Raw genomic sequence first — 17978 nt, 5'->3', positions numbered from 1 at the left:
TAATTTTATTTTTGGCGATGGAAATTGTAGGTAAGATAAGTTGATGGGGTAACCTCTGGCTATGAATTTATCGGTGAGGTATTGGATTTCGTTGTGTAGGTCATTTTGTGAAGAGCTAAATTTTAGAGCATTGTGGATTTGGTTATGTAAGATGGCTTTTTTGGTACTAAGGGGGTGTTGTGAAGAGCTAAATTTTAGAGCATTGTGGATTTGGTTATGTAAGATGGCTTTTTTGGTACTAAGGGGGTGATGTGAAGCGAAATGTAAGTATTTGCCGGTATGTGTGTTTTTCCTGAAAATGACAACCAAGGAGTAGATGTGTACACACCTGTTCCCTTGCGCCTATTCTAATTTCCGAAATAACACTATTTTTGCCTCTCCCTTAGTCTCTTTAACTCAACTATTCAACCTAAATATTAACCAACCCTCTCTAATTAAACCATGCAGATTTATTCAAGCTATTTTATTATTAGTCTATCTACACGGTATTTTAAGATTTCTAAAGTTTTGCATTGTCATCTTTAAAGATATATTTTAACGTTATAATCAACACCTTATCTGCATCGCTCCTTAATTTTTTAACTTTTAATTCTCAATTCTAAATTTTCAATTTCTTCAAAACTTCTTATCCTCTTCCTGATGCCTTCAGATATGTCTAAAAAAAACACAACTCTCTAACATACTCATTAAATATTTCTCCAATAAGCTACACATCTCCTTCTTACAAAAATGTCTTTATCACAATGTCATTCCTAAATTTGCCCTCCTTTTTCCTAAAAATAATTTGAAAAATTACCCCCATATTATACACCGGACATCCATTATGATTATTCATGATGAACTCAAATAAAGATTCAACAAAAAACACAATCTTTTAAACAGCATACAACAACTTAGATTTCACCTTAAAAAGAAATGACACCTCATGCCTGGACTGAATTTACCAATTATAATAATATACGTATTAATGCTACCATCCAAAACACAGAACAAAGACATAACAAAAAATGGATTAATTACCAAAAATTACCACCGTTAATCTATCTTCCAAGTCATTCACACCTTCCGAACTTTCTGGCCAAGAACAAGGCTTTAATTTTGCCATTAAAGATCAATACTAACCTATTAAAGACTGTATAGTAGAACTCCAATCCAAGCTTGAACAACATCCCGACAAATGGCGCCTAATACACTAAACTAATAGTATCATAAACTCCAAACTCACAACCCACTCTAACATGAAGAAACAACAACTCCTGGATATACACAAACTTAGCAAAACCTCTAATGTCATCATTCAAAAAGCAGATAAGGGAGATACGATCATCATACTAGACAAAGATACTTAAACTGAAAAGAATCTACCCTAGCAGATCATGACACATATATAAGTGACAATAACCAGAACATTACAAAACTCAAAAACAAACTAGATACAATTCTTAGGAAACACAGACAAAATAAGGAAATTAATCTTTTTACATTACAGCAATTAGGAATCTGCAACAATATCCTTTCCCATATGTTCGGGATCATTAAGTTACATAAAACTGACCATCCATTAAGACCAATAGTTTCATACAGCAAATCAGCTTTCGCTAATTTATCTACCTTCCTAGTCAAAATTATATCCCCTCTTACTAGATTTTCCACTTTTAAAATTAACAACACCAATCAAGCCTTCCAAAAAATCAACAATATCGTAATATCTGATAGTGACATATTACCGTCCTTCGATGTCACATCTCTACGTGAGTTTCTAGCGGCAGATAACACCTTAACAGAACGCACCTCTCTCTCTCCATATACCACATCCTCGAACTCACTACACTTTTATTAGATGCCAGATACTTCAGATTCAACAACCAAATTTTTCAACAAATATTTGGCTTACCAATGGGCTTAGGTATTTCGGCCCCCTTGTCCGAAATTTACCTGGCCACCATCGAGAACCAAATTCTACACCCCTTCCCCCTTGAATTAAAATATACATACGATACGCTGACGACATCCTTGCAATAGGCAATAGACGAAGCATCGAAAATCTCTTTTCATAACTTAATTCTGTACATGACAGGCTTACACCCTTGAAATTGGACTAAACCAGATCAATTTTCTTAACCTCGCCATCTACATTACAGGTACAAAACGAAGTACAAAAATGTTCAGGAAAAACACACATAATGGCAAATACTCACATTTCGCTTCACATCACCCCCTTAATACCAAAAAAGCTGTCTTATATAACCAAATCCACAGCGCTCTAAAATTTAGCTCTTCACAAAATGACCTACACAACGAAATCCAATACCTCACTGATAAATTCATAGCCAGAGGTTACCCCCATCAACTTATCTTACATACAATTTCCATCGCCAAAAATAAAATTAATAACCCGATCAGACATAACAACAATACAAACACCCGCATAGTCCTCCCCTATCACAGTGAACTAGTAGGACAGTTTCGGCGCATATGCAACAATACCGATATCTCTCTTGTCTTTTCTGCTTATAATAAACTGGGATCTTTTTTCAGCTCTTACAAAGACACACATAAATATCCCATCAGCGATCTTAATAATATAATATACCTTATTAATTGCCAGCCAAACTGCGACACTTGTTACATTGGAAGCACTACTACAAAATTTGGCTCATCAAAAACCTCTAACACCCGCGCATATTACCACCACTACAGTCTTACGACTAACCAAACCGTTACAGAACTCACAACTCAAGCTCGAACCCATATCCATACCCCTCTTATTGATTCTACCGTTTCTATTATTAAACTCAAATCCAGCTATAGAATTCTTCAATATGTAGCACTAGCCATTGAGTGGTATCGGCACCACTCCAATCTTAGTCTTAAACACTAAACTCCCCTTCAACCTTTCACTGATTTGGAACCGCTCATGGTTGAGGTTACCACATGTCAAAAAGTGCATCACGAGAGTATAAATATTTTCTTAAATATCACGCGCGTTCTCTACCCACTCAATTGCCAACTGAAGACGTTGTAATCCAACGAAAGTCCCCGTAATGACTATTGGTCCACTATATTATTTATTTAATTTCAACTATTCCCTACTTTAATGACAACCAAGGATTAGATGTGTACATATCTGTTCCCTTGGGCCTATTCTAATTTCCGAAATAACACTTTATTTTTGCCCCTCCCTTAGTCTCTTTAACTCAACTATTCAACCTAAATATTAACCAACCCTCTCTAATTAAACCATGCAGATTTATTCAAGTGAATACCGCTTTTTTTAGCATTTGCTATTTTATTATTAGTCTATCTACACGGTATTTTAAGATTTCTAAAGCTTTGCATTTCAGAAGTACATTAATTCTAGTTTTTTCATTTTTGAAACCCTTAAACTAGCAAAGAAATATACTATCTCACTGGTTTGGTATTTTCTTTTTTTTTTCTATATAAGCAGATTTTATTTTGCTACTTCAAACTAAATTATTACTTAAAAAATTAAGTCACATTTCCTGTCTGGTTGATGCTGACAAGAATATTCCTTTTCACTCCCAACCAATAAACAAATCTCTTCATACAGTGAAATAACATTTAAAAAAAAATCATAAAAACTAAAAGAAAAATGATTGTTTTAAAAGTTTTACCTCCATACAATGCTTTATTTGGCTTTTTTGCTTCCTTTATATCCATTCCTGTGAGTGAATTTAGTGTAATTTGGATAAAATATTGTACAGCATTCACATATTGCTCATTCTTTGAATTCAGGTTATCAATAATAAATGGAATTCCTATATACTGCAAGATTTTTGTGGTCTAGATATATAAGGAGAGAAAAAATGCATTATAGAATTTGTGATGCACAACAAACATTTAATTTATTTAATTAAAAATATATATATATGTAATGCAAAATTGGTGTTTTCAAAGTTCAGTGTGTGATTCTGTATATGGCTACCCATTCCCAAACTGAAATGGAGAAAAATCCAGTTTCTAATAAATTTCTTTTAATAAGCTCACTATTACACTATAAATAAAATAAAAAAAAACTGAACAACACAAAATGTTAGAAATGGATGCTAATCATCCAAATTATAAATTTGGCAAATTTCAACAATGAGCCTATTTAGATAAAAATTGGCTTCACAATTTTTTAATATCTTGCTTGATGTTTGACTAATGAACAACTAATGAAATCGACTTCATCCTCACTAACAGACGAGATATCATGAATGATGTTACCATCCTGAACAAGGTAAATGTTGGAAGCAATCACAGAATAGTAAGATGCACACTTGATATACATTGTGATTCACTACCAGTGCGACAAACTTGCAGGAGGTGTAGGGAGCAAAAAGACGAATCAGAATCACATAGCATTACAGGGTCTGAAATGCCTTTGTCATGCGGTAGAGGACGTTGAACGAGAGGTTGCGTGAACAGCGATCCCGCCGGAAGTCAGCATTTGCGAACCCATTCCCGAGGCAGTAGGATGGACGAGTATTCAAACGTTGAACTGGCCGACATGAACTTCGCGTTATGGAGCTGCGGACTGTAACGGGCACGCCGCTCTGCGCTTGTACCAGGAACGTTTCCCACACAGGCGTGCTCTTCATCATACGATTTTCGCACGTGTGCACAGAAGGTTACGTGAGACTGATTGTTTCACGAGAGGTACCATGAATCGAGAGCAAACGACGAAGACGCCAGACAATGAGGAGAATGTCCTACGTCTTGCAGAAGGCAATCCGAGTACGAGTACTTGAGCGATAGGCCAACGATTGGGTATTTCCCAATCCACTGTATGGAGGATACTGTCAACAAACCAAACGAGTTCATACCATCTGCAATGCATCCAATCATTGGAGCCTGCGGATTATCCACTCCGGAGGACTTTTGCTACTTGGTTTCTTCAACAGAAACGGTTTGCAAATGCTGACTTCCAGCGGGATCGCTGTTCACGCGACCTCCCATTCAACGTCCTCTACCGCATGACAAAGGCATTTCGGACCCTGCAATGCTATGTGATTCCGATTCGTCTTTGTGTCCCCCCTACACCTCTGCAAGTTTGTCGCACTGGTAGTGAATCACCCTGTAGATGTAAGAAAAGAAAGGAAAAAACTGACTCGAGTAAATAATAAAAAGGTCTTTGAGATAACAGAAGAGGAGAAAAAGCAGTATGTACTGGAACTTAAGAACAAGTTTGAGCTTCTGCAGACTGCTCAGGACCAAGATATCAATGAGGAATATCAAAACTTTCTGATAGTGATAAAGCCCAAGAAACCTTGGGCTTTATCACAGAAAGTAAAAAGAAATCCAAAGAAGAAAAAATTAGTCAAGAAACACTTGTCATGATGAACCCAAGATAACAAATGAAGAGCAAGAAAAACACTGACAAGAAGAAAATTGAGTATACTGAGTTTCTAATGCAAAGCCATTACAAAGAGACTCAGAGAGGACATAAGAAAATTTAATGCAAGAAAAGTAGAACAAGCATTAAGGGAAAACAAAGAATTTAAATCAGCAGCCATAAGCAGTAATACAGAAAGACTACTAAAACTGAAAAATAGTGGTTTACTTATAAATAGCAGAGAAGGCATAATTCAAATAGCAGAACACTACTATATACAAGGAGCGAGGGAATGATGCCAGCAGTGGGAAAGATGGATCACAAATTAGTAACTCATACGACATACCCGATCTCCAAATGAGGTAGAACATGCTTTGAAGAAAATGAAGAATCAGAAAGCCCCTAGGGAAGATGAAGTTACTGTAGAGTTGTTAAAATTGGCAGGAAGAGACATGACACAAAAACTGGCAAGACTCTTCACAAAAGGCATTAGAAGAGGGTGAAGCCTAAGGAGTGCAATAATGCAATCATAGTTTTGCTGCATAAGAAAGGAGATAAATCAGAAATTGGAAATTATAGACCAATTAGCTTGTTATCCCACATCTACAAGTTGTTCACAGGGGTCATTACTAACAGATTATAAAGAATACTTGATGAGAATCAACCGAAAGAGCAAGCTGGCTTTAGGACAGGATTCTCAACTATGGATCACCTTCACGTAATATCACAGCTAATAGAGAAAGCAAATGAATATAAAACACCATTATGCCTGGCATTTATGGATTATGAAAAGGCATTTTGACTCTATACAGCATAAAGTACTGTTTTAGGCACTGGAAAGACAAGGCATAGATACCCCATATATTATGATTTTGAAGAAAATATATGAGAATGCTACCTCCTTTATTAGACTAGACAAAGACAGTAATAAATTTAAAACTGAGAAAGGAGTTCGACGAGGAGACACAATATCCCTGAAATTGTTTACTGCTGCCCTTGAGGAAGCTTTCAGAAGATTAGACTGGTCGCAGAAAGGAGTCAATGTGAATGGAGTGTACCTAAACCATTTATGATTTGCAGATGACATTGTGGTCATAAACCACGATCCCAAAGAATTAGAGGAAAATCTTAATCAGTTATTCAGAGTTAGTAAGGATTTTGGACTAAAGATGAATATGGCTAAAACAAAAGTAATGATGAACAAGTATGCCACAGATAGGGATATAATCATTGAAGGAGCAGTAATTGAAAAGCTGGAGTCATATACCTATCTGGGACAAGTGATTAGCTGTAATAATGATAAATGGATGGAAGTCAAGAGAAGAATAAATTTTGGATGGATAGCATTCAGGAAATATAGTCATATACTGAGGAGCAAAATCCCAATTTGTCTGAAACAAAATAATGAACCAATGTATACTCCCCACCATGACTTATGGAAGTGAAACTTGGACACGCATCACCAAAAGAATGGAAGAAAAGTTGAGAACTACGCAGCGAAGAATGGAACCAAATTTATTGGGAATCAGACTGTTAGATAAGAAGAGAAACACATGGATTAGGCAGCAAGCTCAAGTAAAGGACATTCTTATCAAAACTAAAGAACTAAATTGGGCAGGACACATAGCTTGAAAACATGATGACAGATGGACTAAGAAAATAACAGAATGGTAACAGAAGAAAACCTGGAAGACAACAACGGAGATGGACAGATGAAATTCATGAGTTTGTGGGTGGTAAATGGATGGCCACTGCACAAAATGGAAGGAACTGAAAGTTTCTAGAGAGGCCTTCATCCTGCAGTGGATTGAAAATGGCTGATGATGATGGTGTTTGACTCTCAAATTGGTATATTAACACCATTCTTCAATTTGCCAATTAAAATAACTAAGTCATTTATAGTGAATTTGCAAGTGTAATAAATAAATTCAGGACAAGAACCTAAAACTAAGAGAGGTATAAATCCATTACCCCTTGTAACTTTGTTTATTTATTATTTATTTATTTATTAAATAATAAATAAACAAAGCTTTATAGCTTTTAATTATGTATTTCTTTTATTATTATATTATAACCTATATAATATGACATTAGTAAATTAATAAGAGGAGTTTACCTCAATATAGTACGTAGAACACTTCCGTATGATACCCTCCAGAAATTAAAACGGAAAAATCGACAACTTACCGGTACATTAAAGTAAAATATAAATAATCAATTTAACACAATTCAAAATCAATTTTAAAACAATTAAAATTCAAATTAACGCAATTAAAAGAATCTAACGAAAATATTCAAAACGATTTTCCTTCCTGAAGCTGACAATGCTTTTCGACCAACTGTCGTGATCACAGGAATGAAAATTACCAAATCAGGCTAAACCTGCAACTTAAATAGTGATTATATGTCTTTGCGCATGCGCGTAAAGGTCCACGCATCGGAGACGGCGCCTCGGTAGCCAGGTGGGAAGGAGCAGCAGTGCGCAGCACACGCTTCTTGATTAGACCGGGGTTCGAGCCCGTCACCACCAAATACGGAGGATGCGGAAAGGTCAGGGAATGACCACCGCATATCCCGGAGCAACATGGCCTTAGTTGCTAATGCTCCTAAAAACCAAATAACAAACAAACAAACATCGGAGATCAAATATGGCCACCGAACATTAACAGAATTCTCGTGTAATTTAATTTCAACGGTTTCTGCAATTAATAGTCGCGTATAATTACGTTGAACGTTAAGTATTTTGGCCTCGTTAAATAAAAAAGTATGTTTTTCGTTAAAGGCATGAAAGGCTAATTCTGACGCTGCTGAACGAGAAGCACGAACTGAGGCTTCGTGTTAATTTACACGAATATTAAGAGAAAACCCGCGTCGAACCTTGGTAAGACGAGTCGCAATCACTGCAAGAAATGTTGTATACCAGATCATTAATTTGAGTTGCGAACGCGGAAAGAACCGAGCGATGCGATGTGTAACTTCCTAAGGTGATGGTCTCTCAGGCTGGTCACAATCTGGAAGTTCTAAACACTGACAGAATTGATGCTCAGGTGAATTTTGAGTCAAGGAGATAAATTTCAGCAAAATCCAGTCATCATTCTGCGATAACCAAATTCTCTATTTGCACCATTATGATAGTGGGACTGTTAGTAACTCTGGGTATATCCAGGGCTGTAGTGGAGGGTATATGCTGTGTGCCCTCTGGATTTTTTTTTTAGGTGAATAGCATATACCTTCTGGTTTTTGAAAGACTTGAAAAAACAAATATTTTAAAAATATTTACTGAAAATTAAAAAATAAATTTATTAGAATTTGATTCTTAGACAATACTTATAGTTTTATTATTTTAATGGGTATATGCCGTATACCCTCTGGAATTTGATTAATAAAAATAGTATACTCTCTGCATACGTAACATTCGCCGAGTATACCTGCTAATTTTACGACGACAGCACTGGGTATATCCCACCCCTATGTGCAAGATTGGTTGGTTGGGTTTTATTGGCACATTAGCAACTAAGGCTATAATGTGCCTCTATGTGCAAGACCTGGTTGTTGTTATTTGGTTTTTAGGAGCATTAGCAACTAAGGCCATATTGCTCCGGGGATATGCGGTGGTCATTCCCTGACCTTTCCACATCCTCTGTATTTGGTAGTCATGGGCTTGAACCCCAGTCTAATCAATAAGCGTGTGCTACGCACTGCTGCTCCTGCCCACCTGGCTACAGAGGTACCTGCAAGACCACACCTAGCATACTGGAGGTGAACACCCAGATGCAATGCAAACCAACATAAGCAATGGTCAAGATGACATCCGCACAACATAGAGATATGCCACCCCCTCTGCATCACTAGACAATACTAGGTGGTAGGTGACTCTCGTCAACTAGTGCAATTCCATTACTTTGCTTATTGGAGGCTTGAAGTGGTGAAACCCATGTTTAGTCTCTAAAAGAAAATTCCTGCAATCCCCCATCTCTTCCACAATGCAATATAACTGATGTCTTTTGAGGTTATGGTGGGCATCAAGTCAAAATCCAAACTTCTTTACACTTCAATGGTATAGCTCAAAAATGGTTTTCACAGGCCGGCTGCTAGACAGTTGACCAGACCAAACCTATTTGTAACTCTCTAAGAGGAATCTAGATCAGCTAGTGTATAACCTCGCTGCTTCTACTCTGCCAGCTAGTGAGTGGAAGGGGAGGTCAAAATAGTGTGTATGTGTGGGATAGTGCCAAGGCCATTCCCACTACTCTCAATTCAATGCTCCATGTTATGACAAAGAGCTAGGTATATTCTTGCTGTGTTTATGCCATATCCAAAAATTTCATTAATTCATACAACATGAAGTTTATTTTTCCTTTTCTACTTAATGCATCATGAATAGTAAAACTAATAGAACAAAGTTATGTGCAAAAACATCTAAAACTTCAAAAAACATCCTCAATCATTTCATAAACATATATGGTCTCAATTCCAATCTCAATGATATCCATTACCACTTTCAATCTACCAAGCCTCACTTACTTTTTCTGACATTGAATCTCAACCATGGTTCACTGCAGTTGTCCAAATTATTTATCACATGATTCCTTTTGCTTCAAAGGTGATATTGTGCAAATGTTTGCTCTGATTTTCCCAGTTAAAGATTTACTAATTTGGAATCTCCTCTTTTTGATTTTCTTTGGCTTAAAATCTCTCTAACCCATTCTGTCAAATTCATCTGTTGCTTCTCATTCTATCATTGTATTATAAATAAATATGGTAATCAGCTCCGCCAATCAGTTGGTATTCTTTGACTTTCTTTCTTTGACACTTTACTTTCTCCAGTCCAACTTTCCTAACAGTGAGGTAATTTTCATTAGATATATTAACATTTACAACTATAAGTGGTTTCAGTTTTCTAGTCACACAGACCCAGCTGGTCGAGGTGCTGAGGTATTTGCAATTACTAATGACTTCACACAGATTGTTTATTTACCTACCAGAAAATACACACACACACACACACACACACACACACACACACACACACACACACACACACACACACACACACACACACACACACACACACACACACAACCCTTAAAAGTACACAGATGAGGTGAAACACCTCCTACTATTCCCAGTACATTCCACTCAATGCCTCCTGTGGTCTTCTATCAAAAGGATGTCAGAAGAATTTAACAATCTTGATAACAAGAAAACTCTGGGTCCTGATGGCATTTCTCCATTTGTTCTCAAAACCTGTGCACCTGAGCTTCCTGCTATTCTGCATTTCCTTTTTACACTTTCTTATTCCACTAGTGTTTTTCTTCTGCTTGGAAATTTGCTCATAAACAGCCGCTTCCTAAAAAACGGTGACATATCCCTCCCACCCAATTATTGTCCCATTGCACTCACCTCTTCTCCTTCAAAAGTAATGGAGGAATCCATCAACTGTGTGTGTGACCAACCCACAAATTCCAGTCAATATCCGGGAAATTAAAATCCCCCATTATAAGACACTCTAATTTACTGGGGATCCAGAAAAGTGGCCCCTCGCATTTCGCCTCCTGTAGATATTGAGTAGGCTACAGAAATGTAAATGATACACCTAATTTTTTAATAATTCTAATTTATTTTGTTTTAATAGAATAAATGCACATTATTATTGCTTAAAACTCAAAGTTGTATCAATGTCTCTAAGGTAATCAATCGCGTTATGATTTTGAAAATCTTGGACTATTCTTTTGATTCTAGCAGAAATTGCAGCATACTTCTTGTTTCTTTGATTGCCTGAATTACCGGCAATTAGTTGTGTAATTTCGAGATTGTGTAGCCCTTGTTGTTTCTTTAAATGAATCGGTAAATATTTGGGAATAAAGTAGCACAGGTTACCTGAAATCCCCTGTGCCACCCCTCCACGCCGTTGCTAGTATGTTGCCGATCATTCAGTGTTCGTGTGTAAACATTCCAAAATTCGATGGCAAAAATGGGTAATTGCCGGCCTCTCCACTGTCTTCTTCCAATATATGTATCTTCAAAGTAGTTTGCAATCACCAGCTTCAATGGGGAAGTCATCAGCTTCAACTAAATCTTCAAATGCTTGAATAACGTTAGCAGGAGGAATAAATGCCAATGCCGGAATCATTCAGATCCAACGAGCAAATTCATGGTCTTGTTCGTATCGGGCTTTTAAACCTTCATTCTGTACCTTTCGCCAAACGCTTTGGGAAAGATGAAAAAAACAACCGGTATTTACAATACCAGGAAATTCTTGTTGGAAGGCTTGCATGGCACTGTGTTCAAAATCTGTAATAAGTCGCTGGGGTTGGAGACCTGGTTTTAGATTTTTAACTTCTTGAAGCAACTTGACGTGTGTCGCACGCACGAGTTTTGTTTGGCAGAAGCACGTAGACCACTGGAATAACTGCATTGAACTGAACCACATGAATTGTATAAAGCTGCTGGAAATGTGTGGGTACTGTGCTAAAAGTTCCATCAGAAAACCACTCCTGGCTATGCACCAATAATTGAAGATTGTTACTAGTGGAAAAAATAAGCATGCGACCCGGAAGCAGTTCGTTCTGAGAATCATACATCAAAAACTGTTGTACATTGCTATCGATGATAATTTCTTGATAATTTTGTGGAATTACTAGGTCCTGGAGATTGCTCGGTAAAGCAGGAGTACCATTGTTGCATCGAACATGATGAATGGTTCATTCAAGTGAATCCTTTTTAGGAAGTAATGCTGTGACAGTGGCACGAGCCTCTGCAATTATTGATGCAACAATTTGCTGTGGCCGTTTGTTTGTGGTTGTTGCATGTTGCCGTATTTGACCAATCAATTGCAATGCTTCTGACCTTGCAGCTTGAGCTGCATGGTTATGTTTAGTTACGACTTTCACAACTGGGCCTTCCAAACACGCCCTTTGCAGGTGGAACGTTTTTTACAAACCCAGATTCCATGTTTTTCATCTAGTTCTCTTTGATCATCTACCAATTTTATTTGATCATCTACCAATTGTCATCATCTACCAATTTTATTTTGCCTCTTATCGACGAAACACTTTTTGCCATTGTACACAGAGGATTAATCAATCAAGATGCAAAAATAACATGCAGATATTGCACTGCCTGCGACGCTCAGCTTGTTCACGCGATGCACCACCGATAATGAGGCGGCGAAAACAGCGAACGCGCGCTGTCCACTGGGCCAGGAAATGTGAGGAGAGCCAGATACAGGAATTTTATTGTTTGAATTTAGACAAATCAGAACAAGATTCACTTGTTACTGAAAAGACTCCTAAAAGATTAGTCGCTGTTCCCTCCCCCATGTCCGTTCACTAACCACGCGACTATCGCCCTCGTGGTCGAGTATGTATTCTTTCAATTGTGAAAGGATTAACAGTTCCAGTTAATCCTTTCACAATGGAAAGAGAACCCTGAGGACATAAAAAAGGGAAGAAATTAGTTTAAAGGCTACGTGACAATTTGTACACAAATGTAACCTACTCATTATCTACTGGGGGCGAAATGTTCCAGGGGCTTGATGTGGGGGGCGAGATGCAAGGGGCTACTTTTCTGTAAAGCAATTTACTGGCCCACTCTATTTCTCTGCACAACTGCTCGTTATACTCATCAGATTCATTAGGCCCATAACACACACCTACTCTCATTTTCTCTTTCCCAGTGCTTATTTCACACCAAACAGACTCAACACTGCATTGTCCACCAGCATCAATTGGATGCACTTCCTTAGATTTTATGTGTTTCTTAACTAACAGCATAACCCCTCCTCCCTTCCTATCCTGTCTATCCTTCCTATACACATTGTACTCCCCAAATTCCAACTCTGCACCACTGCTTATATCTGTGTGACACCATGTCTCTGATATCCCAACAATATCTGCCTTTGATGTCTTGACTAGCACTTCAAGCTCATCAAATTTATTAACTATACTCCTAGCACTGGTGTACATGCAAGTATACATGCACCTGTTCCTGCTCCTAGCCACCCTAACACAGCCCATGTATTTACTTGTTCCACTATGACTCCCAGCAGCCTTGGAAATCTCCATTACCTTGCTTTCCAGTCTGCTGCTCATTCTAATAGAAGCAGTGCAAGAATCTCTTTTGCCTCTGCCTGCAGCCACTGTTAACCTTTTAGTCTGTATATCCCCCCCATGCTAGCAGTTTTCCGACCCACCTAACTGTGCCTCAATAGCATCAGCAAATATTCTTGCACCCTTTCTATTTAAGTGTATCCTATCCCTGTAGAAGCAGTCTCTCCTGTCCACAAGCACAGACCAGGCTGAAAAAAATTCTACCCCATGAGACTTGCACAATCTCTCCAGGGCAGAATTGATTGACAAGGCTCTCATCATATGCTCCCTCCTGTCGTGTCTGGGCAGAATTGCAGACACTTTCACATTCAACCCTAACTCACAGACTTTTTTTCAACATTGACCTGTACTTGTTGAATAAATCTACAGATCTCTTACTCTTAATATCATTAGTTCCAACATGTATAACAATATCACCTTTTGTGCCCTGAAAAGATGATATCTGCTCTACGTCATCAACTTTTGCTCCTGGCAGAGGCAAAATTACAAATTAATAAGTAACATTAGTCTTTTCCACTGGTGAAGCATTACTTATTCAAAGCAGTGCAATACCTCAGCCACTCATTGTGAAGGTATTCAACAACATGAGATATAAGTAATGATGCATTCATACTATCTTGGTAGTAGAAATTATGTACGTGCAGTAACCATGCATAAACCAACTCTTTCATACTCTTAAGCATTTAGCCAAGAAATATTTTTAGATTAAATCACCACATCAAGCATATCTCATATTGTGGAGTTATACTTCATAACTGGGTTGTCACTATTGCAACAACAGGGTATCTGCCCACCCACCAATGAGTAAGCCAACAAGCTTTGAAACAGTGCCATTTGAGTGGTGGTATCTGCAGAAAATAATTAAATTATCATCCACAAATTTGGACTACAGCTTAGACATGTGATGGTGAGTGGAGGGAGCTGCCGATAATTCAATCTTCAGGTAATATTTCATAATACACTTCATAATACTTTTTTCCCCAATAAACACAAATGAATTGCAGAAAATATGCAGATTCTGCTACTATCACAGATAAAACCACATGATCATAGTAGATCACATACACTATTCTCTAAATAAAAAAACTGAGTGAGGCTTCTATTCCAAGAATCCATTAAATGTATAATGTAAAACAAATGTACATACTACTATATCAGAAGAAGTAACTTAAAACATATAAACCCTGTCAAAAGAATTGAAACTACTTTAAGTAAACTCATATCAAACAAAGCCAAATGAAAATTTAAAGGGAAAAAAAACTAAAGTTCAGAAGTGACATCCATCCCAAGCATGACATAGGACCTTTAAGACCCTTAAGATTAAAAATGTGATCAATTTCAAAATTTAACCTTGTGTTTGCCATAAAAGTAAAGAAAATTCATTTGAACAGATAATTAAGCAGATGAAGAGCCAATCCAAGGCAACATATAATTGCTTTTTGGATAAAAAAAAGTTTGTTTGTTTGTTTTAGGATTTTATGGTGCATTAGCATCTAGATAAACAAAGGGGTACAGAAAAGCTCCATAGAAAATTTTATGCCCATGGAGCATTCCGTTATATCACTTTAGGTGGGATGGGAACACTGACACTGAACGGATGAAAGAAGAAGAAACAGAAAGAAAGAGAAAACAGCAGAACCTTCCTTTGCCCTCAGGATCCAAAATATCTTTAAAATTTGAAACAGTCCTGCTGTTTAGTCAAACTGATAATGTTCTGTTTCTAAGAAGTGTGCCACTAACTCTGAGCTATCAAATTTCATGTCTGTTTTTTTTTTTTGTCTATATTTAATGTATTTTGCACTTATGTAATTTAGAATGAAAAGAAGTTCTGAAGTACCCACTCACATAAGTAAGAATCTGCATAGGTTGAAGTCCCACCTATAGAATGTACATAAATCTTTAAGTGCAGTCAGAACAAGTCTGTCCATGTAAAGGGTGCCCATGTTTAGGTTAAAGATACACATCATCACTCGTATTAATCCATAAAGTATAGTCTAGTTGAAGTATGGAATTTTTACTCATCTGAATGAAAAGTCAATACTGCACATCTGCTGTGATGTTTATCTTCCCCTTTCTTTTCCTTCCTTCTCCTCTCTTGCATTACTGACAGCCATCAAAAAACAGTCACAAGCATAAGTATGAATCAGGGGTCAGTGTACTTTGTGACTCTACTTGATTTTATCTTATGCTATTAGATATTTCATCCCATGCTATGTGTGTGTGTGAGAGAGAGAGAGAGGGGGGGTATTTATCTTTGGTTTTTCTTTAAATTATAGTTTTATTAGCTTTATTTAAAATGAGGCTTATTAAAGTAGTAAGGTGGTTTCAATTCTTTTGACATGGCTTGTTTTAAATTAGTCTGTTTCTGATACATTAGTATGTACATTTGTTTTATATTATACATCTAATGGATCTCAACAAAAGCTTTACTCAGTTCTTTAGTTGGTCTAACAAGTTTACAGGGTGACTGGAATTATCCATAATGCTAATTTTTGTCCATCGCACCTATTCTCTATGCTAAATGTGAGTAGAGCAAGCAACCTAATAGTGGCACTGAGCCTGTCAATAAGTTTTGTTAGTCTATATCTGGACTTGGTTCTTTAGTTGGTTTAACAAGTTTACACAGTAACAGGAATTATCCATAATTTTGTCATCATATCTATTCTTGGGCTAAATGTGAGTAGAACAAGCAACTCAATGGTGGTGCTGGGCCTATCAATAAGTTTCGTTAGTCTGTATCTGGAACACATATGGTTATTTGAAAATCATAACATACAAGTGAATGAAATCTGCATAAAGATACAAGAAATCTTTCAGAGATCTGTCAGAGTTCTTTCAGAATTATTACCAGAAATCTTTTGGTGAAAAACAGGCAGATATATGTACAGTCCATCTAACTGGAACTGTGAAGTTTTATTCTCCAATCCATATTACAGCTTTCCACATATCCTCTATCCATTTCACATTCTTTTCATCATCTCTTCTTACTATAAAAGTCTTGTAATGAAGCAGCAATCTACTCACGACATTCAGGCTTTTCATTTAAAATGACTATGAGATGTTTCCACAGAGATCATTCTTCCAGTGAAATCATTAAATTCTTGATCAGTGCAGTACAACAATATAAAATAATATTAAAAAAATATATAACAATATTAAATGCAGTAATTCTTAGATTTTAATTCTTTCTCACTGTCTGCTTCTAAATTACTACCAAGTGGTAATATTCAGCAGCAACAAATGCACTGTCACTTTTCAAGTCAGTAAGCTATTGCTGAGCTGCAATTTTCCTAAAACTTGTACCTGTTTGCATGTGTTATGGTCTTTTTATAACCAGTGATATCATAACGTTAGATTTTAAATGATGAAATCAAAACGTCATTGACATAGAAGCTTGAATGATAATCATTCACTTATCACAAACTTTCTGAAAATAAATTTATTAAGCAAGAAGAATATCTTTCTATAGATTAAAATAATTTTCCTTCTAGTGATATTTATTCAGCCAATGGGAGAAGAGGGTTATGTGGTAATACATAACAAATACTAAAAGACATAACAGAAGCTTGTTTTACTGTGGTAAAACAAGCTTCTGTTTTAGTGTGATCATGCTAGATAAACCTCATACATGTGCTTTGTTTATCTAGCATCACCACACGGTACCATTCTTGATTTCCATATGTAACATATTTATGTATTCATAGTTGAGGAAGAGACACACACAGTGTCGAAAGCTTCTGTAAGTATTTTATTTTATTTTAACAAAAGAAGCGAGTGCAATGAGCAGGGGGCAAAGCCCCCTAGTAGTCATTCATATTAAATTTCTTTATGTATTCCCTATACATCAATTATCTAACATTCAAATTATCTAATTTATCTAATTTAATTTCAAAATAAAATTTTTAATTTTGCAGTGCACATATATTATTTAAACAAATAAACATATTAAGATAGCAAGTGAATAATATGGTGAAGCAACTGCAATGGTTGAAGTTTATTGGACAGTAATATAAAAAACCATGAAATAATACAGTAAAAATAATAAATTTAGAAGCTATTATCAATTGTTATATATTATTTATTGTTAATAATAATAATTTTATGATTTTTTATTATTTATTTTTTTTAATTATTTTTTCCCTTTTTCCGTGTATTTTTCTAGTATTCATTTATTTTTCCATGTTGTTTCTATTTGCTTTTGCCATTTTGGTTTCCTGTCCTTTTAACATATGGTCATGCTACTCAATTTGTAGTGTTTCATACTCTTTTGGATCTTAACCAGTCTCTTCAGTAACTTCTTAAATTTATTACTTTAGGTTTTTAAATATTTTGGTTTTTGCCCTTTTATAACTAAACTCTATTACTGTATGGATTTCTATATTATACTATAGTCGTATATATTTCCATTGTTGCAGTTGCTTGGCCACATTATTCACTTCTATCTTAACATGTCTATATGCTAGTGAGATAGGCTTCTGCCACTTTGCTCATCTCTTTATCTTCTTCATATTTAATATTTTTCTCTACAG

The 17978-nt window shown here is 36.3% G+C and overlaps 1 protein-coding gene across 1 annotated transcript in view; it reads right to left on the bottom strand.

Moving 5' to 3' along the window:
* Nucleotides 1-17978, bottom strand: part of unc-45 (unc-45 myosin chaperone) — a 284174-nt gene that overhangs the window by 219005 nt on the left and 47191 nt on the right. The window contains exon 6 of the mRNA XM_090384191.1: nucleotides 3636-3804. Coding sequence (XP_090240317.1) covers nucleotides 3636-3804 — 169 coding nt within the window. The remainder of the gene's footprint in view (nucleotides 1-3635; nucleotides 3805-17978) is intronic.

This window comes from Mastigoproctus giganteus, chromosome 11 (genome assembly GCF_048544385.1).
Source record: "Mastigoproctus giganteus isolate SK-2022 chromosome 11, ASM4854438v1, whole genome shotgun sequence".
Lineage (NCBI taxonomy): Eukaryota > Metazoa > Arthropoda > Arachnida > Uropygi > Thelyphonidae > Mastigoproctus > Mastigoproctus giganteus.
The sequence above is the reverse complement of the archived record's forward strand: the minus strand, read 5'-3'. Positions and strand labels throughout refer to the sequence as shown.